The 22,994-nt window shown below is 51.6% G+C and overlaps 1 protein-coding gene across 1 annotated transcript; it reads left to right on the forward strand.

The window, feature by feature from the left end:
* The first annotated feature begins 1 nt into the window (after position 1).
* CAVIN1 (caveolae associated protein 1) lies at positions 2 to 22,717 on the forward strand. The gene is made up of 3 exons (XM_064473372.1): positions 2 to 199; positions 4,326 to 4,789; positions 20,040 to 22,717. The coding sequence occupies exons 2-3, from the start codon at positions 4,370 to 4,372 to the stop codon at positions 20,703 to 20,705; spliced, it is 1,086 nt and encodes a 361-aa protein (XP_064329442.1). The 5' UTR covers positions 2 to 199; positions 4,326 to 4,369; the 3' UTR covers positions 20,706 to 22,717.
* The last annotated feature ends 277 nt before the right edge of the window (positions 22,718 to 22,994 follow it).

Raw genomic sequence — 22,994 nt, forward strand, 5'->3', positions numbered from 1 at the left:
TAGCGGGGCGGTCCGAGGCCGGCCTTGCAGCCCGGCCCCGCGCCGGGCTCGTTCCCTCCCCCGCAACGCCAGCGGTGACGCCGTGACGCGGGCAGTGACGTCACTGGCAGCGTGGCCGAGGCGGGAGGGCGCGGCCCGCCCTCGTCGGCGGGGCCCGGCTCTCGTCTCCGTGAGGCGGCGGCGGCCACCACAGCCACAGGTGGGTGCCGGGGGTCCCGGGAACGCGGGCGGCCTCCCTGTCCCGCCTCACGGCGTCCTCCCGAGCTCTGCCGCACCCGGCCGGGAGCTCCCCCGCAGCGAGCCCCCGGAGCCCCCTGCCCGGCCCCGCGGCGCCCGCCGGTCCCTGCGCCCGGGGCCGGGAGCGAGCGGCTCGGCCGTGCCCAGCGCCTGGGCACAGCCGGGTGCTGCGGCCCCGCGCCTCAGTCTCCGCTGGCCCACGTGAGGGCTCCCCTCTCGGAGCCAGCAAAATGGCGGGAAGCGAAAGAGCACAGAGGAGCTCTTCGGCGTTAAATGCAGGCGCTGTATGTGCACGCGTCGGTGGGGGCAATTCCCTCCCGCTGCCGGACGGGTAACCCATGGGTGTAGCACTTCATAACACCAAAATCCAGTGAAATGCAAGAAACCTCCCTGCCTGTCAGGGGTTTTCTGCACTAGACCATTAACGGGAACATGGTTCGTTGGGAAGAAAGCAAAAAATCACAGATATTTAAGTTACAATACTCTAAACTTCCAAGTACTTCTACTTACTGACCGTATCTTTGAGTAAATGCTTGGTCTTGATACGATTAAAAGAGGAGCTTTGGCAACAGCAAAAATACGATTTAACCACAGATCCCTTTTCACACGGTTGTCTTTGTTCCAAAAGCCCCTCATGGTGTGCAGCAGAGCGGAGGCGCGGTGCGCTGTCGGGATTTGGGCAGGCATTGCCTCCTTCCGAGTGGAGGATCCTGGTTCTTCCTGTGTGCTTGTTTGCACTGCTCTGACAGAGGGGCAATGATGGGGGTGCAGGTGCTGCTCAAGCTCAGGAAAACAAATGCCAAGCACGACTCCTAAGAGCTCCTGTGAGACAAAAGACCACCTGCAGATACATAAGGAAATAACAACATTGTACGGGTGAGCGTGGTGGGCCGCGGCCGCGGGGAATGGCACCCTGCGCCTGCAGGCTCAGGCCGTCTTAGCGAGGCTGGTGGTGCTGTGTGACGGAAATGGGAGCGGACGGGCTGCTAACGTGCTTGGGTTTTGCTTTTGTTCCGATATTTGACATCTCTCAAATTGATTATGAAAAGGTGAACAAGTTAGAAGGTTAAATAACATGTATCTTAATTTGTCATGAGGTGAGTTCGGTGCCTGTGAAACGCATTGCAGGGGCAGTGGCCTATAAAGCTGAATCCTCCTCGTCTGTGAGACGCATCTAACAGCACAGAAGGTTGCACAGGCTTGGCACATTTCCTCCCCCTGCACTCGTCCCCGGGTCTTTGGAAAACAGAGGATAATTTTCTTTCTTTTTCTCTGTGCAGTCCATTTCTGCTGTACTTAAGCTACAGGTGAAGGGACAAATTGTGCCAGCCACACTTGGTGCAATTTAAGAGAGAGTCTATCTGCTGCAGGCCAAGACTGTTCCTTATTTCTGGCAGGCCCTCTGCAGCTGCATCTTGCTTCTTAAGTTAGTGAGCTGAGCCGTTTCCTTTAGTCACAGGAACTTCCACGCACTGATGTGGAAGCAGATGCTGCACGTTGCATTCCTTTGTTGTCCTGCATACATCTGACAGAGTTTTTCTTTGAAGCTGAAACATGCTGTTTTTTGTTTGGACTGTCTGTTCCGTGTCCATCTAAAGAATTCAGTGGTGGTGCTATAAAACTGCTGGGATGTTGGAACGATCAGTAACGTCTAAGGCATAGTGTGAGTGTGGAATGGCTGAAGATCAGGCTACATCTACCATGCAATGAGAGCACCAATAAATTTTTTGCACTAGAAGAGACTGAGACGGATTTCACTCTCCTGTGTGCTCAAGGCAGTGTGAAGGCTCCAGAGGGAAGGCTGCAGTTTGCCACCTATTGGCTTTTCCGGGTATGTCTCCTAACATAGGAAATTACTCATCACATTTTAGCCTGGGGTGTGATTGCTGCGTGCACAGCAAGCACAGAGTGTGGCACTTCATCTCTTCCGCTGAGTAGCAAGAACAAATACAAATTCCTGTTCTCTTGTTTGATCTGATTCTATCTAGACTGACTTAACTCAGTCTGATTTTTTTTTTTAAATTCTTCCCAAATGGGGAAACACGGGCACAGAGATTGCATTGAAACCACATATGGAACAGAGGGCGGACCCAGAAAAGGAGCACTGGTCTGCTTGCATCCTGCCCTGTATGTGAGGCTTCACAGCAGGTATCTGTGGAAATCCACTCTGAAGCAGATATCCCCAGTGAGAAACAACTGCAGAGCCTCAATGCTGGCTGGCTGGAGTGAGGATTTTTTCATGGCACTGACTCATCAGCAGCAAACACTGGAAACAAATCCTCAGGAAAAAGGGCCCTCCAGGAAAAAACAGGGTATAGAAAAGCAACCTATTTTTAATACATGACATAATACCTATTGTGGAAGCAGCACAGCACAATTTACTGATGCAGTGAAACCAAATCTAGATCAATGGTGCAGTGTGGGTACAACAGCAGTAAAAAGCGAGCTGTCACATGGCAGAGAACACGGGCACAGAAAGTGCTGACTCTCGTGAGCATTCATCATTAAACAATGTTCCTGTACATCTGTTTGTCTGTCATGGGTTTCCCAGCCTGAGTGCTCGGAGTTAGGCATTTCTTCCAGCACTGTCTTGAGGTAGGCTGTGGGCCTGGAGAATCCGAGGGTTGCAGGGCATTCATTTTGTTTGCCAGCCTGTGGCAAACTGCAAGGCCGGGCTTGACCCTGGCGGGATGCAGGATATGCTGAGTATGAATTGCGTGTTGTCAAGGCTACAGGATGAGAGGGAAACTGCAGCCTGCCCAGCCTGCCCGCAGCCCTTCAGCTGAGCCTGGAAGGGCTCTCTGCTGCCCAAACCCTCGGTTCTGTCCGTGGGAGCTCGATTTCCTTTGGCTGAGCCAACACCAGTGATAGTGAAGAGGGTCTCACCCAGGGTCACTCTCAAGATCTGAATTTTCCTTCTTCACATTCCTGTGCTTGGCCCTGCCAGCTTGTTGTAGAGAGTCTTTGGTAGCAGCTCCCGAGTGTCTTCTAAGGCAGTAAGCTGGTGGCGGCCGCACAAGGCATAAACTTCTGCCACACTATATGAGACTGTATGAATCGCTTTGTGTCAATGCTGAGGTTAAAAGTTAGCAAAGTAAGGGTTATTTCTTCCCCATGTTTTCCTAAGCTATATGTGCTCTAGTTAATGTTCTGAAACAATTAGTATTATTTTTTTTTTACCAATGAAGCCTTATGTAAAACAATGTATTTGGGCATTGCTTACATTTTTGCATGGCATATACTGAAGCATGTCCCGCAATTTTAAAGTCTAGCGATGAGATTTGTTGATGAACAGAGGACTGCAGCGCTGAGATAGCTGCTTTTAGGTGGGAGTGGCCAGCTACTTCAGGAGTGAATTATGCTGCTTCTTGCTGTATTAAATCTGCGCAGAGACGTGGTGCGCACTATGTCGTGTGTATGCCTGCTGTGTGCATTCACACGCACGGGAGCATGCATTTTTATGATGCAGAAGTTATGGGCCATAACAACTCAATCCAAATTGTAGCCTTTCCTTAAAGTATTGAAAATCATGCTGTCATAGTCCTGGAAAAAAGCTAACTATTGGCAAAAGATCTGAATTTTCCAGCTGAACTTTAACGTGTGCAGTTGTTTAAACCAGCCCTGCTTTAATGTATGCAGCTGTGCCCAGATGGGGTTGCTTCTTTCCAGCAGCTTCCCGAGCCGTTTACTCAAGGTTTTTGTTTTTTCCTCTCATTACTTATAGTGCATTTAGACTTATGGTAAAGAAGAGGCAGTTGTAGTTTGAGCTTTGCATTCCTCGCTGAGCTGTGCCTGTGTTTGCATGCAAAGCCATTGCCTCCCCTCCAACTATTTTAATCATTTCAGAAAGGGTGGGTCATCAGGCATTTGGCAGCAGGCTCCTTTTATATAGCTGAGGTGGAGTCAGCCAATGACCTGCAAGCCTGGAAAATTTTGCAGGGCAGTTTCACTGGACAGCTTTGCAGAGCTGTGCCATTTGAATTTCAGCACAGACATCCACACACTGTGCTTTCCATTTCTGGCGTGTCTCCCAGCGCAGAGTTTAGCTGAGGCTCGGGTTTAGTTTTCCCTCCTCTCTCTCCCTGTAGTGACAGCTTCTCCGGGCTCTGCTAGCCAGGACTCCCAAGCGATCATGGAGGATACTACTTTGCAAATTATCGAACCACCAACTGCTTCTGAGGCCTCTGAGGAGCAAGTGCCTGAAGAACCCATCAAATCAGACCAGATCAATGGTGTGATGGTGCTGACCCTTCTGGACAAGATCATTGGAGCAGTGGATCAGATCCAGCTGACCCAAACCCAGCTGGAGGAGAGACAGCAAGAGATGGATAGCGCAGTGACCAGCATCCAAGGAGAATTAACCAAGCTGACAAAGGCACACACCACCACCAGCAACACCGTGAACAAGATGCTGGAAAAGGTGCGCAAGGTGAGCGTCAATGTGAAAACCGTTCGGCAGAACCTGGAAAAGCAAGCTGGGCAGATAAAGAAGCTAGAGGCCAACGAAGCGGAGCTCCTGAAACGCAGAAACTTCAAAGTCATGATCTACCAGGTAAGGAGCTATTTCACAACTTCTTTATGTCCTGTTAGCGGGTGTTTTCTTTGCCAAGGGTTCTGTCACGCTGCTTGGTCAGCCCGTTACTCTCCCAAACTCCCCTGACTGTCTGGCGGTCCAAACTGAGGCGGATCCAGAGTAGCTCTCTCATTCATGATTGAACATTGTCTGTGTGTTCCAAGACAAGGTTTGATAGAGCTGCTACATTTAACAGGAACTTTAACGAAGATAGTGAGAATGGCCCTAAGCACTCATTGCAATGGACCAGAAGTATCAAAATAACCTGATTTTACTGCTTAGCTAAAAAAAGAACAAGAATGCACGGGGTTCTAGAAGGGGGTATTGTAAATCCGACTGCCAGCGTCTTTTCTACTGAGAGGCAACGTGTATTTCTGTATGGAGAGTGATAATATTTCAGATTTGCGACGTGCATCTGATAACAACAAGGGTAAGTAGCCCAGCACCAGGGTTATTCTCACTGACTAGGACAGATAGAGACATTAGAGAAAATACAGAACAGCTCCTTGAGCTCATTAGTACTGGCGTCTGCCTTTGCCCTTGCGCTTGTACAGATTTCCACGTTTTTTCTGCAGCCTGCGAGCCTTGAATCTTCCAGTTGACTGGTTTCAATAACAGCTTTGGTTTGCTTGATATTCAACCCCTGTGCTAAGTGTTGGATTTTCCTTTTAATATTAAAGAAGAAGAAAGATAGGAATATGTTTCTGTCAGTTTTCCTGTCTGGAGTTAGTCTTCCTTGTCAGAGCAGACTCTTATATTGGGCCACGGAAGAAAAGTGAGTGAAATAGTTAATGATTCAGTTAGAAGCCTCGGGGTTAATAATAGACAGCGTCAGGGACAAACAGAGAAGCATCTAGTGCTGATCACAGGAAGAGAGAGAAAAAAAGGCAAAATGCTTCTTACTACAGGGTTTGAAGGGAGAGCTGATCATAATAGGCTCAGGAATCCAACAAGTACGGGGGCCTGTGTAACTCTGATTCAGAGCTTAAGCATTTGTACTTTTATCATGCCTGAAAGGCTGAAATACTTGAGCCTATTCAGATCATACAGGCAACCTTAGCCGGTTATATATGTACATTTATTACAAGCTCTTTGTATCAGGCTTTTGGGGGAAATTGAAATAGAACTCTAAAGGTACTGCAGAAGCAACTAACATTGCAAAAAGAGGAGAGTGAAGGGAATTGTTACAACGTTCCTTGTGGGTTATGGAAATAGGTGGGAAGTTGGCAAGCTTCTAGGTCCTTCGGAAGCATCCTAAACATTGGCAGGCTGTTGTTTGTGAGCTGTTCATTTGGTTTGCTGTTGCTTATGAATATTAAGTAGAGTTTCTCTTTGAATATGAAAAGGCAATCCTGCTTCTGAAGGAAATCAGGGGCAATACTTTTGCTGATATAATGAGGACAGAACAGCCTCTGAGTGCATCAATTTACAAGGGACTGTGGCAGGGATTTTGTGAATCATGAAGGTACTAGGAAAAAAAAAATCAATTTGTAATCCAGAGCAATTTCCCAGCATGGCATTTAGTGTGATTTAGTGTGAGGCCACAGAGCACAAGTGAGAAATTCTCCAGGTTGGCTTCATGTGAAATGCAGCCTTTTGCGCCCCCGTGGAAATCCTCGCACTTCTGCAGGAAGCCTGAGCAGACCTTGCCGCGAAGGGCGAGGATCCCGTCCTGGGGAGGCCGAAGGTGTGGCAGCAAGCGCGCAGGCTTGTGACGGCCACTGCTGCAGCAAACCAGGGTCTCTCTTGGAGGAGAAACTCTTGATTATCTCTTAATTTGGTTCTTAAACTGAAGCACAAATTCTGTGATGGGCTTTTGATGTTTGAATACTAGAAAGAAATAGGCAATAATATTAATGTGCCTGGGTAACAAATACTTTTATTGATAGTACTCTTGTGCTGATTGCCGTGGCAAAGACAGACCGTACAATGAGAATTTGATTGCCAGGCAGGGACCACAGGGAATCCCCTGGAAGAATGGGGTCTATTTGTGCAGTCCTCTGCAATAGGGTAACCACTCTTTCCTGAATACGATGGAAACGGATTTTTGAACAACAGAGAATGTTTCTAAATTATATCAATCTGTCTGTCTCAGAGCTACATTAATTAATTCTTTCCTAGATGAGAAATAATAATTAATGTAGCTCTGAGATAGGCGGTCTCTTATTTGTGGAGACCTTTTGTTCTCAATAAGTTAAACATTTGGGGGGATCTCGGAAGTTTCGCTTTTGGCTGTGGGAGTTTTTATTCTGCTTTGTTTTTTTCCTGGGAGGGACAGGATTTTTAGAGTTTGTGTTTGTTGCAAGAAGCCTTGTTGATTCCCATTGGATTGCCCATTTACTAATATTCTGTGTTTCAGCATTGATAATCATGACATTTTAAAAAAATGTATCAAGAGTCTATAAAACCAAAACTTTGTGATGGGCTCCACCCTTCGAGTTTAAATGAGGAAAATTCACTGTGTTTTCCTAAATGTGTCTATTGTTAAAAAAAATAAATTACAAAATAACTCTTCTAATTCAGTGTTTCACTTCTCAAGACCCACTGCCTATCAAAGTTTATGTTAGATACTTTCTTGATAACGTAATTAATTCTGTGATGGTTAGCGACAGTGTTACTGCTTCCTAACTCAGAAAAACTTGCCTTTGGAAAACTGTGATTAACTTCCCTGTGCAATTGCATTTTCGGTTGCTACAGCTAAAAGTGCAAAGATTTATTAGTCTTTTCTTTTGGAGAGCAAGAGAGAAACTCATCTTAAGAGATACAACATATTGCATACAACCAGCGGTGGCTATTTTCAAGCGAGATAGCTGAGTAAAACTGTGGTCATGCTCTGCAGGGTTTTAATATTGCATGATCCTGTGGTATGAAGAACTAAAGGGAGGCAAAAATGAATCAGCTCTTTACTGGTTATAGATGTTGGATTATTCCCTCAGCGTTAAATACTGAGTGTCCAGCAGTCATGGAGGGACTATTTCAGGAGTGCAAATAAGACCTTTTGGCACCCTGGGAGAAGAGGTCAAGCTACCTGTGGGAGTTGTAGTTTGCTAGCTGGTAGATTAGGAGGACATCAAATTTTATTCAGGGAAAGCTTGACCTGTCGAGATGAGCCTAAAGCACACCTGCCTGCTTAGTTTCAGGCTTTGTGGGAGAAAGTGCAGAACCGAAAATCACTTCCACTGGGGCTGGCTGAGGGCAAGGCATTGAGCAGAACATTTACGGGCCGTTTCTCACAGCCACGTATATACGTGTGTGTGCTTTCGCACTTGCTCACTCTCTCAAATACCCTTTTACCTGATTTTTCCAGGAGCTGGTCTGATTTCTGCCGAGGTAAGAGTTTTTGTACCGACTTAACATAGGGAATTAGATCGATTCTTGAGAATAAAGCAACCCCCCCTCCAAATTGCCACATCTTTTTGTTTTGAAAACGAGCCTACCAAAAGTAAAGGTGACAGACTTCTGACAAGCTGCTGTGTAAACAGAAGTTCAGTGCTCTTACCGTAAACGGGACTTGCCTTCCTAAAAGGTCTGATGTCAAATGACTACGTGCACTTATTAGCAGCCCGCGGGAACAGAGCTCCTCAGTGCTTCCTTTGTGCCGCCTGTCCTGGGCTCCTGTCTTTCAGAGAAATTAGGACACCAATAAATTTGGTTAGAGTGGCTCCTAATAAAAACAAACTGAAGTGACTCCTTCCCATATCTCCTGGTTTTAGGAGACAAGGATCTGGGGCTGGTTACTGCAGTTCATGATTAAATAATGGATGTCCCATGCAAAAAGCTACTGCTCTAAAAGCAGACAGTGTGCCACATTCATCTGAAGAATGACACGTGTCAGCACTTATGTAAGCACGGCATTTTTTCCTCCAAACATTTTTCAACAATTAAACTTATTCTTGCAAATGTCAGAGGCCTGGTTTTCTTACAGCCAGACATCTGAATGCTTGCAGCACTCATATTGAACGTTGAACTTCTAAAATGTGCTGGTCCATTATTTTGAGGCTCACGTGGGCGCCGAGCTCGAGGGAAGTCGGGCTCGTGATGCGCAGCGTTGTTTGTCGGAAGGAGAGCGGCCTTTGTCAAAGGTGTGTGGACGGGCTGCTCCCCACGCTGTCAGATCTGGGGGCTCCTCTGCTCTTCAGGTGACTCCAGTGGCTGCTCAGAGCCTTCCTCTGTCTCTAGGAAGGGCCAGGCGGTTACGAGAGCAGGATAGAACATGAACCTCGGCCGTACAATGCGTAGGGTAGGTAGGGCTGCACACGGAAATATAAATAGCACAGCTCGGCTTTTGTGCCTTGAGTGGGCCTTATACGGATGAGAGCAACAAGATTGTCGATCGTGGGGAGGAGGGATGAATGTCAAACCCACACGTTAACGCGATAGATTCAGAGTCCAGACCTGAACTGCCTCATTTTTAGGTCTGTGCTCTTCAAAGGAGACTGTGGAAAAGAACATGAGTTTGGGGGTCTGATGAGAAGCGCAGGGCAGGGAGCACAGGGCGTACAAACCCGCAAACCGCAGCCGCCGCACCCACCGCCCCTGGGCTGCAGCCTTTCTCAACCTCCTAAACAGCATGTCAGCTGCCCCGAGCTACGGTTTTGTTTCAGATTAATCATTCTGAAACAAAAACCTTATGAGTCTAATGACAGCAGAGGGTTCATGAGAGCCAGCGTGATCTGCAGTCCCGAAGAACAGCCTGTGTGGGTTAAGTGCTTGGATTCAGTTGAGCTTGCCCAGCTGCAAGCATTAAAGAATAAACAGAAATTTCAAATAAAAATGTGAATTATAGTACTGGGGATAGACATGGGCACTAGGCACCCACTTCATGCTTTTCCTGCAAGACCAGTTGGCTCCTTGTGCTTAGAAGAGTTCTGTGCTTGAACCCGAGTCCCGCTCTGGATCTGGAGCAGCACCGTATGGAGCATCAGTTTTTCCCAGTTGTTCGCTGCAGAGAATTGCGTTGCAGCAGCCAGTGGTTTTTGTATTTATTTTCTGATAATATTTAAAAACAAAAGACTGGTTTCACTTTGCTGTGAAACCACTGAAAAGCAGCCCCCTTTGTAGCCACAACGTTTCTTAACCCAGATTCAGCAGTTAACTGAGAGCTTCTCACTGGTGGGTTTGTGCATCAGCAACCTACCAAATCCCAAGAACCGGCTCCTCCAGTGACAGTTCTGGTGTGGTTTATGGGGACAGGATATTCCTCTGGTTCTGAATTTGCTTTTGCTTTATTTTATTCTGTTCTTAAAGTAATACCAAAGAGAATTAATCATGAAGCCGTTATTGAAAAACACAAAGAGATCTGAATCATACAAACTGATACTCATTAATTAAGAGTTAATATTGTTTGTCTCTGATCCTTTGTCTTTGTTGCTGGAATAAAGTTGTCTCAGCCCAGAAAGCTATTGCATCTTCCCTTCTGTTCTCCTGTGTTTGGCCACAGAAGTAGCAAAATTAGAGGTGAAAACATGCCATCCCAGGGGGAGGAGAGAAATATCATTCAACTTGTTTCCTTCAAGCTGCAACACTGAATTCTCCATCCATTGTAAGGGGCACCACGTTATCATCCTGATGTGCAAAGAATCCTTCATATTCTCTGCATGTTAGTGAATTACAAGGGTCACAAGACAATAACCCACAGGAGGCTGGGCCTTTACAAAGTTTCAGGATGTTAATAGCTCTCAATTCCAGGATTTTTCTTAGTGCAGATGATCAGTCTTTCTACCAAAAGACAGCTCTGGAGTGTGGATTTCTCTGTTTCAGCTTGTAATCAACCGCATTAATATTTCATTGCTCAGCGATTATTTATAAGCAGTTAGTGCCAGGACTGTGTGTTTTGCTGAAACCCTTTAAGCATTATAGTTACGTACTGAGCTGTGCAGCAATAATTGTCTCAGAGCAAAGGGCCAGAGGCAGCTCAGCCAGTTGGGATAGGGTTAGATCCAGCGATTGACGGCTTGTAAAAATAAAACCAAAGGTAATATTCGTTCTGATCACATATTCTTCTCTCAGGCCTCTCCTGTGCCTATCATCAGTGGATCTAAGCATCCATCGTGATGTCTGTGTGATGCCAGTGGGGCTGCTGCATGCGGGAGTGTAATGAAGTGCTCCCTGGGCTAGGTGGCTGGAGCGTTCTTCCAGTGAGATTGTGTCTCATTTTCCCATTTGTAAGCTAGATAGAAGCCCTCAGCAAACATAAATGAACCCATCATGGGCACACAGCGGGAAAAACTCTCCGAGGCCACATGTAACCCTAGTTTGCAGGTCTGGGGCTAGAAACCGCAGAATTCAAGAAGCCAGTCAGTGTTCAGACCGTGTCTCCCTGGAAAGACACAGTCCCATTACTCTCCAGGGTTCCCTGGCTGGGAATTTGATGGGTAGATGGTAAAAGCTGCTCAGTGTTGTAGGCACTGCAGAACACTGGAAGGGTGTGAGCATCGGGGGAGAAGTGCTGCTCCTGCGTATTATCTCCATTTCTCCCATTTTCTTTGCTCATATGCTTTTATGTAAATGCAAACACTCTGTGGATGGCCCGTGTCCCTCTGCGTCCTTCAGCATTGCCCACACGTCAGGCACAGAGCGTGCTGTGGGTGACTCACCACGCGCTGTCACCCCGTCCCGGCTCCAGACAAGGCACGCAGTTTCTGGGCTGGTGGGCAGGAGCAACCACGCTCAGGCTAACAGAGCCTTTCTTCCAAAGAATGTACTGCTTCACCTAGGCACAGACTTGGTGACACGGAGGGCTGTTCCTGCACCTTCGCTGAAGCTGCTTCTTGCTACGCTACCCAGAAGTGTGATGTGCTGTCCCTGTCTAAGTATGAGTAGCGAAGTATGCAGTCCCCACCCTGATGTACTGTGATGGGTCTGTGGCTCACGTAAAGCATGGCAATGACTTAAGAGCCTTTGGGAAACATGCTTAGCCCTCTTTTATCCTGTCTGGGATAATGTTGTCCTCTTGATTCTGCAACATCTTATACAACTTACAAAATACCCGAAGAATTGTGGGTCCGCTGCCCAACTGCAAGATAAGACAAAGACCAGAAACAAAGATGATCAGTGTCAGCGAGGGAAAATCAAATATTTGGAGCAAAAAGTCTCAGGATGTTTATTCTGTAGCTTTATGTGAGGGTGCAAATGTCTGTATCATCACGGATCTATCTGCAGATCATCAGCAATGCAAACTCCATCTTTACTCGTTTGCTGTTCAGAAATAGCTCTGGAGTTATTAATCAGTTGAGACAGGTTTATCCGGGAGGAGCAGTTCTGAGAGTGAAGCCAGTTGTACAGACAGACTGATAATAGGATCAAAACTTGTTTCTGCTGTCAGAGGGGAGAGAAAAGCGCCTTTTCACTCTGCAATCTATTTACTTCTCTGTTTCCCACAGCCTCGCATTTCTTCTGACTCACTGTTAGGCAAAAGCTCTTGTCCAAACACAGCCGCCTTCTCTCCCTGTGCCGTTCCCCCCTTGCCTTGCACCATCAGGTTTGAACTAGCTCCCATGCCTGTAACGCCTGAACGACCATGCTGCTCGTTCTCACCTGCTAATGAAGAAGGTACAGCCTTTTCAGACGTAGCTTCCAGGACATAGAGTAACTAGACATGCCTGATAGAAAGAAGTGCCAAGAAGGTTGCACAACACACAAAATTACAGAGGGTAGAAGGACTTTTGCTAGTCAGGGAGCTACTACTTGAGAATTAACTAGTTTATCACTTTAACATTTACCTAATCCCAACCTATTTTGCTTTTTCCCTCGTTTTACATCTTTTCTGTTGTCTCAGCAGTATTCTTCTGGTGACTACTTACTGCAGGGTTCAGTAGCCAACTCTTCAAGGAGTCAAGGCTCTTTTCATGGACCTCTTGGCACTGCTGGAGATAAAATCTGCCCAGCCTTTGGAATGTAAGAGCCTGTTGCATATGGAGGGATTAATTTTATATGCCAGCTGCTGCTAGGGGTGCTGAGTAGCCACCCCCTGTCCTCAGGGTGTGTTTAGCAGAAGAGAGAGGTTTTGATTGTGAGTGAGCGTGTTTGCTGTGTCACTGGGTATAGACGTCTGTAAGCTGCTGGATATTGGCCAGCATTGGTTTAGGGTATGGTCAGCACACTGACAAAACCAGTGGATGGAGTTCTGGAATCACACCGGGCTGTTTCGATCTTTCCAGATCATGTATTTGAATTAATAAAAACACAGGTTTTTTTTAATCACCATCTTTTCATAATCTTACACATACAAGTAAAGTCTGCTTTCAGCTACACCATAGAAATCAGAGATACCTCCAGAATAGCTGACATTAAATCACTCTGTGAAGAGCAGCGTGAAAAGAGAGCAGAATCTGGCCTTATGGCTGTGTTCAGCATAAATATGCCTGAAATCATAGAAGGGATTCTGCATCTTCTAGGACCTGCCATAAATTAGAGGAGGACACTCTTCCATCTAATAAATCTTTGCCCACTGTCTTTTCTGTCAAATTTTGCTACCTGGCTTCTCCCTTTACTAAATCATACCCCTGTGCCTTTTCTCTCTGCCTGTTCTCATGCTAATCCGGATTACTCTGCTGGCAATGCTCCTGATCAGATTCCCAGTGGGGACAGGTAAGTTTTTCCATTGTGCTTCCTTTCCACCGGCCATTGAAATGCAGTTTTCCTCATCTTAGCCTGAGAAGATCCAGAGTGTGCGCTTTGAGTCTTCGCCAGGGACTGCCCTCTGAGCCGTCTCCAGGAGCGGTTCCCTCTGCCCGTGCTGCGGAAAGTGCCACGGCCCAAATCAGCAGAAGACGTGCGATGAGGCAGCAGTTTAGGCCCTCAGCAGGAGTACCCCGTGAAGATCGCTTTGAACCTCTTCTGAAACTCTGAAAGCTGCTGATTCCAGAGCCTTTGCCTCTCCGCCTGCTTGTGGCTGCCGCAGGCCTTCAGACCTGCAAGGCTGATCTTTCAGTTGGCAGAAATGCCTCCGCTTGTTGACTAATCTGCTTGCTGCATGCTGCTGCCCTAGTTACACTGGATGGTTAGGAGCTGTGATTTTTCTCTCAGGCATTACAGGACTTGTTGTGCACTACCTCTACGATCTGGGAGGGAGGAGTTGCTGTATGGCTTGCATGAAGGGCTAGCAGCCAGGAGCAGTTGGCTCTGCTGGCATCTGCTGTGACTGAGCAAATCCTACCTGTTTTTTCTCCCTCTGAAGTAAAGACCTGATAATACCTACCTCCTCAGGCTTCTTGTAAGATTTAGGTTATGTTTGTGAAATGGTTTGAAGTTGTTTTAAATAGACAAAAGACAGGCGGAGAGCACAAATTGTGTAACATGGAACTACAGTTATCCCAGGCAGGCCCTGCAGCATCCGTCTCTGTTCAGTGACAGCCCCCCGGCGCTGTTTGCTAGGAGCTAGGCACAGCTCCTGCACAGACTGGAGCCAGTGGTGACTTTAACCGCTTAGATATAAGCTTTAACTGCATTAGAGGTATCTGACGCTTATCTCATGCCACAAGGGACGCTGGTAGCAGCACAGTGCCCTGTTAGCGTTCCTCTTATTGTGTGGCTACCAGAGAAAATACCCTAAGCTCCTGTCGCCTGTGCGTTGGGTGGTCACCCCGTGGTGCGTGCAGCGCTGTCTGGTTGGAACGGCCGTGTCAGTCGAGGGACAGGACTCCCCTGGGAGCCGGGCAAACTCAGCCTGGCCACTGGGGTCTCTGGGGGAAGCTGCCAGGGAAAACTCCTTTACAAGGAGGCTGACAAGATTTCACAAAAAGGCGCTTTTTTTGTGGTACAGCAAGAGAGTCTGGTAGCAATTATAACCTCCACAGAAAACGTCTGTTCCAACAAGGCACTGGAGAAGAAAGCACAGCCCTCCTCTCTTGTGTGCAGGCCATCTTTACATCCCTGAGCTCTGCTAGGCTGTGGGTGCTTATCAGGTTTGTTGCTGTTACCCAAGAATAACTGAATCCTCCTTCCTGTGGCACTGATGGAAGGTCAGCACAGAAAAGCATCCTCTAAGGGCTGTCAGAGCAAAATCGTGGCAATGGGAGTGCAGAAATTCTTCGCTGGCAGGGCTCAATCTGACCTGGAAGGCTAGGCTGTCTTCTGCCCAGACGCTTTTAATCCTCCCTCAGCCTGCCCCAAGATCAGAGCCTGTCTGATCTGCCCTGTCTAGGCAGAGGAAGGGCTGGCGTGGTGCAAGAGGTGCAGCAAGCTCCGGCTTCCCCAGCAGGAGCTGGGATCAGCCCTTTTTGGTCATAGCAGTGTGGGGTTGTGAGCTGGTCATGTTCTGCATGTTATGGCTGCATGTCAACCAAACTCAACTGTTTGTGCCGTTGCAATTGTGTAAAAATAACTGAACAAAATGAATTACAGATGTGATTAGCATGTGCGTGTGAAAAAAAACCCATTAAACCTTAAACTGGAGATCGGAGTGGCTGGGAATTCTGGGACTCTTTTTTACACGCTGACAATAAACGCATCTTCAAGAGGAATCCAGGAGCCTTTCTCACATTTTGGGAATGTTCCCCAGGTTTGCTGGTGATTGTGCAGTGCTTGAAGAGCTCTGCTAGGCTGGGAATGCAGCTCAGCTTTGTGTCTCGTTGGCCTTTTATACGACAGGGGAAGTGTTTACATGTGTTGTAGCAACCAGGCGGTGTGTACATGACCATACCGGGCTGCCTGGGTGACTCACTGCAAAGGAACTCGGGCTTGAAAACAACATCAGATAAAAGGCCCACTTAGTGCAGCAAGGCAGAAGCTGGTCTGCCCGGTAGATCTAACAGCTCTGAATTGTTTGAAGTAGGAGCAGCCCAGCACCCTGTCAGCTGGCAGCCAGCTGCCTTCGACAGCAGGTACGGGCGCTGGGGCCCCTCCAGGCTCCCGCAAGGTCTGCAGGCTGTGGGGCTGCCCGTCCCATCGGCTCTGCCAGGGGGAGGGAGCTTCCCGAGGTAAACTGCTTCCCCGGGGAGGTTTGTGCCAAAGGGACAGCACAGCTGTACGTGTCGGGTTGTGAAATGGGCTGCGGGGTGGCACACTGTAAATGGGTAAAAGAGAAGCAGAACTTGAATTGGAGCTGAACCTTCCGTGAAGCACATCATATGGCAGCGAGCTCAGTCCCAGCACACACGCAGATGCCGCCTGTCCTGCTGGGCCTAGCTGTGGTTTGTGAACGGAGCAGGGAGATTTTTATTCTGCTGGTATAAAGATCTTCTGAGAAATCTTGTTTACCCGATCTCTGTGTGCCAGCTGGATTCAAGCTGTCCTAGAGAACAGAACTGGGCTGCGTTTGCTGACTGGGAGCCAGGGTTTGAACACCCCAACAGGCAGGGTTGCCAAGACCCAGGGTTTTGGACTCGCCCACTTCAAGGGTCAGTGTTTTCCCAGTAAAAATAGAGTAGTTGGAATGCCTGGTGTTAAAAATGTGGCTCATCTGGATGAGTCATGAGTGAAATAAAGTGCACAGACCATAGTGCCTTGCCCAGAGCAGGGATTTGTGTGGCAGCCACCCATAGACCCGGGATGGTTCTTGACTGTTCCAGCGAGGTCCCATGGTCCTCCACCACAGGCAGACGCGGCTGTGTCTGCAGGCACGTTCTGCCCACACCAGGCAGCTCCCCTTCCTCACGGGAGAAACACCGCTCAAGCAGGGAGGAGGAGGCCCGTGCTGGCATTTGGGCAGTGCCTGGGTGCGGATAGGAAGCTACACATGAGGGATGCTCAGCAGCAATGTACTCATTCCCATTCAGATGTGCTGGAGCTGTTGGTTGCTCTCTCACCAGCTGTCCTGTGCATAAGGCAGAGGCTGCTAAACCAGCAGGAATGCTCCCTACGTGCAGGTGGGCTTTGAGTCAGGAAAGTGACCCACGGCACACTGCTGAAAATCCACCAGCTGTCCTCCAGCTGGTTATCTGCGACTCGGATAAGCAGTCAGATAGAAGAAGAGTCAGGGTAAAAAAATGCAGGAATTATACCAGGCATAGGAAAGAGAGACGCACTGTCCGGAGGCCCTCGGCTGGCCTGATGGCCCTGTGGCAGGCGTGTCACCCCCCGTCACCCTGGCCCTGCGGGAAAGGGGACAGGTCTAGATTGCAAAGATTTCTCAAGTGCAGCTGGAGAAAAGCTCTAGGAAACCATCTCAAGGGGGAGGTTGGGATCGTGGGCATCCTTGTTATGGGAATAGCTTTGCTCCTGCGTTGCCTCTGTGTTGGAGCAATGAGGGTGCCTCCTGAAAGAGGCATGAGCAGAGCCCCAAGTCCATGAGCGCCGCTGGGCTGGGGCCGGGCAGCCGCCTGCGGGATGGTGCACGGGACAGAAGTGTGCGTCTGGATGTAGGTGCGGTCTATGGGAGTGGGGGTCGAACAGCTGGGCAATTGCTGTTCTCAGGATTAAGCGGCAGGGATTACAGAGCCGCACCATCATCCTGAGAGGGTTGCTCCAGCTGTCCCGTGTACCAGGAGCTGCTGCTGGCCACATCTTCATGGTTGTGAGGAAAGAGTTGCAGGATGCTGCCGAGGTCGGATGGGTGTGTTGCTGGCACAGCCTATTCAGCCACATCAGAAAATTCAGAAGATGGATTTGCTGGTGTAACACAAGGCAAGGCGGTTATTTATGTGGCAAACATGGAGTTTTTGAGGTGGCGTTTCTTTCTGCACATGCATGTTCTGGAGCTAACAAGGGGCTGATAAGTATCTGAGTTTGCAGGATATGGCCTGTTTCCAGTGACAGTCGTGCCAGGCGAGAGAGGGGGATGCCTTTGTTCTGGCTCATTGTGTTGACTCGAGGGAAGGAAGTGGATGGAGTTCCTGATGTTCTTGGCTCAGCAGGGCAGGGTCCCCGCGAGTCTCTGGGATTGCTCCAGCAGGTGTTGTTGTGCAGAACAGGAACCTTGCCTTCGCAGTGATGTGGATTTGTTCTGGACCGACCTGACCCTCTGGAGAGCACATGTATTGTTTTCTCTTGAAGTGGCTAATCAAATGAAGAAAACACATGTTGGCCACTTTACCTTAATCTCCAGAAAGTATTTGGGACCTGAGCTGTGATTCAGAGGGTGAAGAACTTTGCCCTGAACGAGACCCCTGCTCTGGCAGACTCTGTGTTTTGACTGCGGACACTGCAGCCCGTGCTGCCTTCACTGAGCTCAGTGCTCCGTGGAGCTGACTTTTCATTGTTCACAAAGCTCTTCCAGGTGAAGCTGTGCTCAAGTCATGTAACCAATGAGCTTATGTCAGTTCTCAAGTGGTATAAGGAAGGAAGAGCTGGGGACAGCATAGCTGGCCGAGCTGAGGAGCCCCTTGTCTGCAGAGGGAGCGTCCTGTCCTGCTCCGTCCAGGGCCTTAGGCTGGAGCACCAGCACAGCAGTACCCTTGGTCAGCCAGAGCAGCAGCATGTCCGTGAGGTGTTGGGAGAGCGCTTGGGGCGTGGGCGTGCGGACACGCCATCCCTTCCAGTGCTGCCCGCGGGATCAGGACGTCCTCTGCCGCGGCAGCGCCAGAGAAGCCTGCGCAGAAGCAGGGCTGGAGTTGGCGCGGCTCTTTGGGGCTGCGCCTCAGTGGCTGTTTTTGTGGTTTGGCCATCACAAGTTTCCTGGCTCTTGACATCTGCATAGCTCGTTAGCTCACGGCTGCATTGGTGCGGTGGCTATTGCTGTGCAGATGTGACACATGGAGTGTGCAGCCTTGCATGAGGGATGTCCTGACAAGTTCACCCTCCCGGGACATGGGTCATCTCCACTCCTGGCATCCCCAAGCCGGGGGAAGATGAGTTGCTGCTGGTGTTTGCCACTCACTTCAAGCACTTGGGCCTGGGGTACCCCGGGGTCTGCCACTTGATTTCATTGGGCCCTGCTCCTGCCAGTGTTTGAGTGGGATCCCCCGTCCTTGCTTCGTTCAGCTCCTATCTGCCCTGGGGCTGGGAATGGCACCCGGCCGTCCTGCTGCCCAGGCTTTTCTCCAAACCCCAGCCTAGCAGCTCTGCTCTCTGCGTGCCTGTTCCACACGCTGCCTTTCGGCTGCTGCTGGCTTTCTGACAGCGCTTGTCTCGGCAGCTCCACACCTCTCACGCCCAGCTCTGTGGATTAAAACCACTCAGGCAATAAATTTCTGAGCCGTGGGCTGCAGCCCCGCAGCTGTGACGCTTTGTACAGTGATGGGCTATTTCCAGCCTGTCCTGGGAACAGAGAAGTGATTCATTGCAGCAGGGACGCACGCTATGTGCTGCTCAGATGAAAACCAATCCCACTCCAGACCTGTGCCCCCTCTCCTGGGCACATGCTTGTCCTCTGCCACTGGGATCAGAAACTTGGCTGACCCAGGAGAGTGGAGAAGCTGAATGAATTCTCCCCCTGTCCCTAGGAGAGATAACGTAACCTTGCAGACCTAGCTGTGTGAGTCAGGGCCACCGCCTTCAGATACGGGCTCAGGCTGAGACAAATTCCCTAAGTTATTCCCCAGCGGAGAAATGGGAAAAAACAGGGCAGCCTGCTGCATCCCAGGAGATGTTCCAGCCCCACATCTGGATCCTGCAGGCCTTGGGAAAGTCTGAGCACAGACCAGGGTCGGCCAGGCCCGCGTGTGCAAGCTGGGTGGCGCGGCTGGACCGACAGCTCCAGAGTGTGCTGCCATCTGCAGCCCAGCTCTGCGGGCCCGCTGCCCCGCGGGCCGGACCCTGCCCAGGCCGGAGAGCTGGCGGTGGCCGGCGGAGCTGAAGCGCTGTGGGCTGGAGGGGACGGGAAGGGCTCTGGGCAGGCGCTGGGGAGCAAAGGGGCACCACGTCATGCAAGTGGGTTCCCGGCGCCCCTCCACGGCCCGATGCTGGTGGGGGCTTTTCTGGGGGCAGGAGCGGCATTGTGTGATGGCCAGGCCCAGGGATGAGGAGGAAACTGGAGGGGATGGGACTGTGACGGGGGCACAGGAGGAAGGGAAAAGTCTCCAGTTTCAGTGCTGGCCTGCCTCTTCCTGCACTGCTGGAGTCATGGACGAGTTTGGAGCCAGCGCAGAGTGAGCAGAGCTGCTATGCCCGAGCTTAAATACAGCAGAGCCCTAAGCTGCTGCAGGTAGAGCAGATCCTCTTGACAGTAGTTTATCAGGTGCGCTATGGCCTGATGAGCCCAGGCCTGACGTCACCTGGGTCGGTTTAGCTATGAATCGTATGAATTGTAGCTGTGCTTCTGCGCTGCTGCACTGCTGGGCTGGGGGGGCGGCTCCCGAGGCTGGAGAGGCTGGGCGTGTGTGTCTCACTGGCTCCGCTCTGTGTCTTGCAGGATGAAGTGAAGCTCCCGTCTAAACTGAGCATCAGCAAGTCTCTGAAGGAAGGTGAAAAGCTAGAGAAGGAAGGCGAGGGCGAGGAGGTGCCTGTGGGTGAGGACCATGCAGAGGAGGACCACATCCAGCTCTCCTCGGATGAAGAGGTGGAGATTGAAGAAATTATTGAAGAGTCACGGGCAGAGCGCATCAAAAGGAGTGGCATGAAAAGAGTGGATGACTTTAAGAAGGCATTCTCAAAGGAGAAGATGGAGAAGACTAAGCTAAAGACCAAGGAAAACCTGGAGAAGACCCGTCACAACTTGGAGAAGACCCGCCACAACCTGGAGAAGAGGATGAACAAACTGGGCACCAAGATTGTGACTAATGAAAGGAGAGAGAAGATGAAGACCTCTCGGGACAAGCTGAGAAAGTCTTTCACCCCTGACCACACCATCTATGCCAGGTCCAAGACAGCTGTCTACAAAGTGCCACCCTTCACTTTCCACGTCAAGAAAATAAGAGAGGGTGAGGTGGAAGTGAAAGCCACGGAGCTGGTGGAGGTTGGTGGAGAGGAGGGAGAAAACTCGGATCTGATGCGTGGGGAGAGCCCCGAGATGCACACGCTGCTGGAGATCACGGAGGAGTCTGACGCGGTACTGGTGGACAAGAGCGACAGCGAGTAGGGCAGGCTGCAGCGCGGAAGGGTTGTGGACGACGGCTAAACACATAATCATTCACATTTCAAGATCTCTCTCTGCCCTGGTGCCCCAGGGGAAGTGTACACAATGCATCTTTACTACCCTGCAGAGCCGCCGCCAATCCCCTGCCTGCTAGGACAAGGTGTATTTTATATTTTAGTTTTAGCACACAGAAACGTTAGGAACACAGGACTGTTTTTCTTACACTGTTAAATCACCCTTGGAGACCATTCCTGCCACAGGCTGCGTGAGAGCCTTCCAGCACCAGACCTGAAGACAGGCTTTGAGTGACGGGGACCTGGCCCAGCTGGAGAGTGCTAAAACCAAGATAACGGCTGTACACCTGGAAAGCTCAAGTGTCCTCCAAAAGCAAAGACCTGGTGTCAAGAAAGCTTCCTGCCAAGCAGCCCGCTGGCCCACGCCACCCCGGCTCCCTGTGCCAGGCTGCGTGGCCATCTCCGCCGGCAGGAAGACTCCCAGCACCCAAGCCCCTTCGGGGGAGCAGAGGAACTGTGGTGCACCCAGTGTGTGGGAGGGAAGAGCTGAGCAAGTCCTCTTGACGGGCAGAGTGCGGGCAAAGCTGAGCCAAGCACGTGGCAGGCAGGCGGCTCTGCTCCCCTCTGCTCTCCCGACGCCTGGATTATGTCACAGCACCTAGGACAGCTTCGCCACAGAGACGCCCTGCAGCTGGGACTGCCGTGGGAGCCCGCACAGCATCACACAGCCGGGCCCACTGCTGCTCCCCGCCGCTCCGGGGCCGTCGCTGTGACAGCCCCGGGGCCGTGGCCCGAGCAGCACAGGCCTTGCACGGCCGCACGCTCCCCTGCCCAGGTTACAAATCCGGCTGCCGGGCCGCAGTGTCTGTGAGTGCATCCTCGCAGGTGCAGGGAGCAGCGTGGAGGTGGGGTGCTGGGTCTGGTCCCTCCACACCCGCAGGGGTGGCGGCAGCGAGGTATATACCGGCTGCCCAGGGAGAGGGGAGGCGCGGGCAGCGGTGTCGGAGCAGCCACCACCACCTGCAGCTTGTCTCCAGAGGGATGTGGGATGTGCTGATGCCACGTGAGGCTCTTCCCTGTCAGAGAGTGGCCTTGACACGGGTCCAGCACCGGACCTGGAGTATTTCTGAGCATCTTCTTCCTCCAGGGGTCCCGGCACGGCTCAGGCTCACTGCCCACGCCCTGCGCTTTCCTCCCCGTTTCCCGCTTTCTGCAGCTTCGCTCCCTGTCCCCTGCAGCAAGGCACGCTCGGGTACCACACCGCAGCTTGCGGGCACTGCCCCGGCTCAGCCCGGGGCCGCCACGCTCCGGCTCTCGTAGGCAGCCGCCGCCACAGCACGGCCCGGTGGGAGCGGGCGGCGAGGCGGGGGAGGTCGCACGCCTCGGCTGTTTCGCCTGGGGAGGCTGATCCGGGCGGGCAGCAAGGGAAGGGACCTGGCCGTGCTCACCCCGCCTGCTTGCCGGGCTCAGCCCTTCCCTGGGGGCGCAGCCGCTTTCCTCCCAGCCCGCTCCCCCGGCAGCCGGGAGGGCTGCTCTTGCCAGCATAACCGAATATATAAACGTGCTTTTCCTCTAAGAATTATTTTCCTTCTTATTGTCCAGTGCATCCGGCCTGTCCCCGGCCCAGGGTCCCACCCGGTGCCAGGGGATGCCCCCCAGGGCGGCAGCCGTCCCCGGAGAAGGTGCCCCCGCGCAGCCCCGACTGCGGGCCAGCAGCGGGCGGCTGCGGGCAGCCCCGAGACACCGGGGGTCCCGGCCGGCCGGGGGTCCTGCCTCCCCCCCGGGGGGCGTCAGGCGCCGGCTCCCGCCCACCCGCGGGTCCTGCCGGGCCCCCACGGTCCTCTCTGAGCACGGAGCCTCCGGCGGGCCCGCGGGCCGCCCCCAGCCGGTGTCCCCTCCCGCGGGGCAGCGGGGCGGGAGGGCGGACGACCCCCCTGGCAGTTCCCGCGGCCGTGTCCCGGCGAGCAGCGCCGCTAATAAAGTCTCTTTTCTAAACCATCAGCGTGCAGCCTGTTCGTGGGGAAAGCGGGGGGCGCGCCCAGGCCGGGATGGGGTCCGTTACCCCACGCGGGGTCGCTGCCGAGCGCGGGGCCGCCTAGGGCGGCGCTGCCCCTTTAAGAGGCGGTGGCGGCGGCCGCGAGCCGCGCGCTGACGTCAGGGCGCTGCCCGGAACACAGCCGGGTTTCCCGCACGGCCGTTCCCGGCAGCCGCCGCCCCCCCCCCGCGCCGCCCCCTCGCCAGCGCCGCCCCGCGGCGGGAGGCGGCGCCGTCCGGGAAC

Source organism: Phalacrocorax carbo, chromosome 25 (genome assembly GCF_963921805.1).
Source record: "Phalacrocorax carbo chromosome 25, bPhaCar2.1, whole genome shotgun sequence".
Taxonomy (NCBI): Eukaryota; Metazoa; Chordata; class Aves; order Suliformes; family Phalacrocoracidae; genus Phalacrocorax; species Phalacrocorax carbo.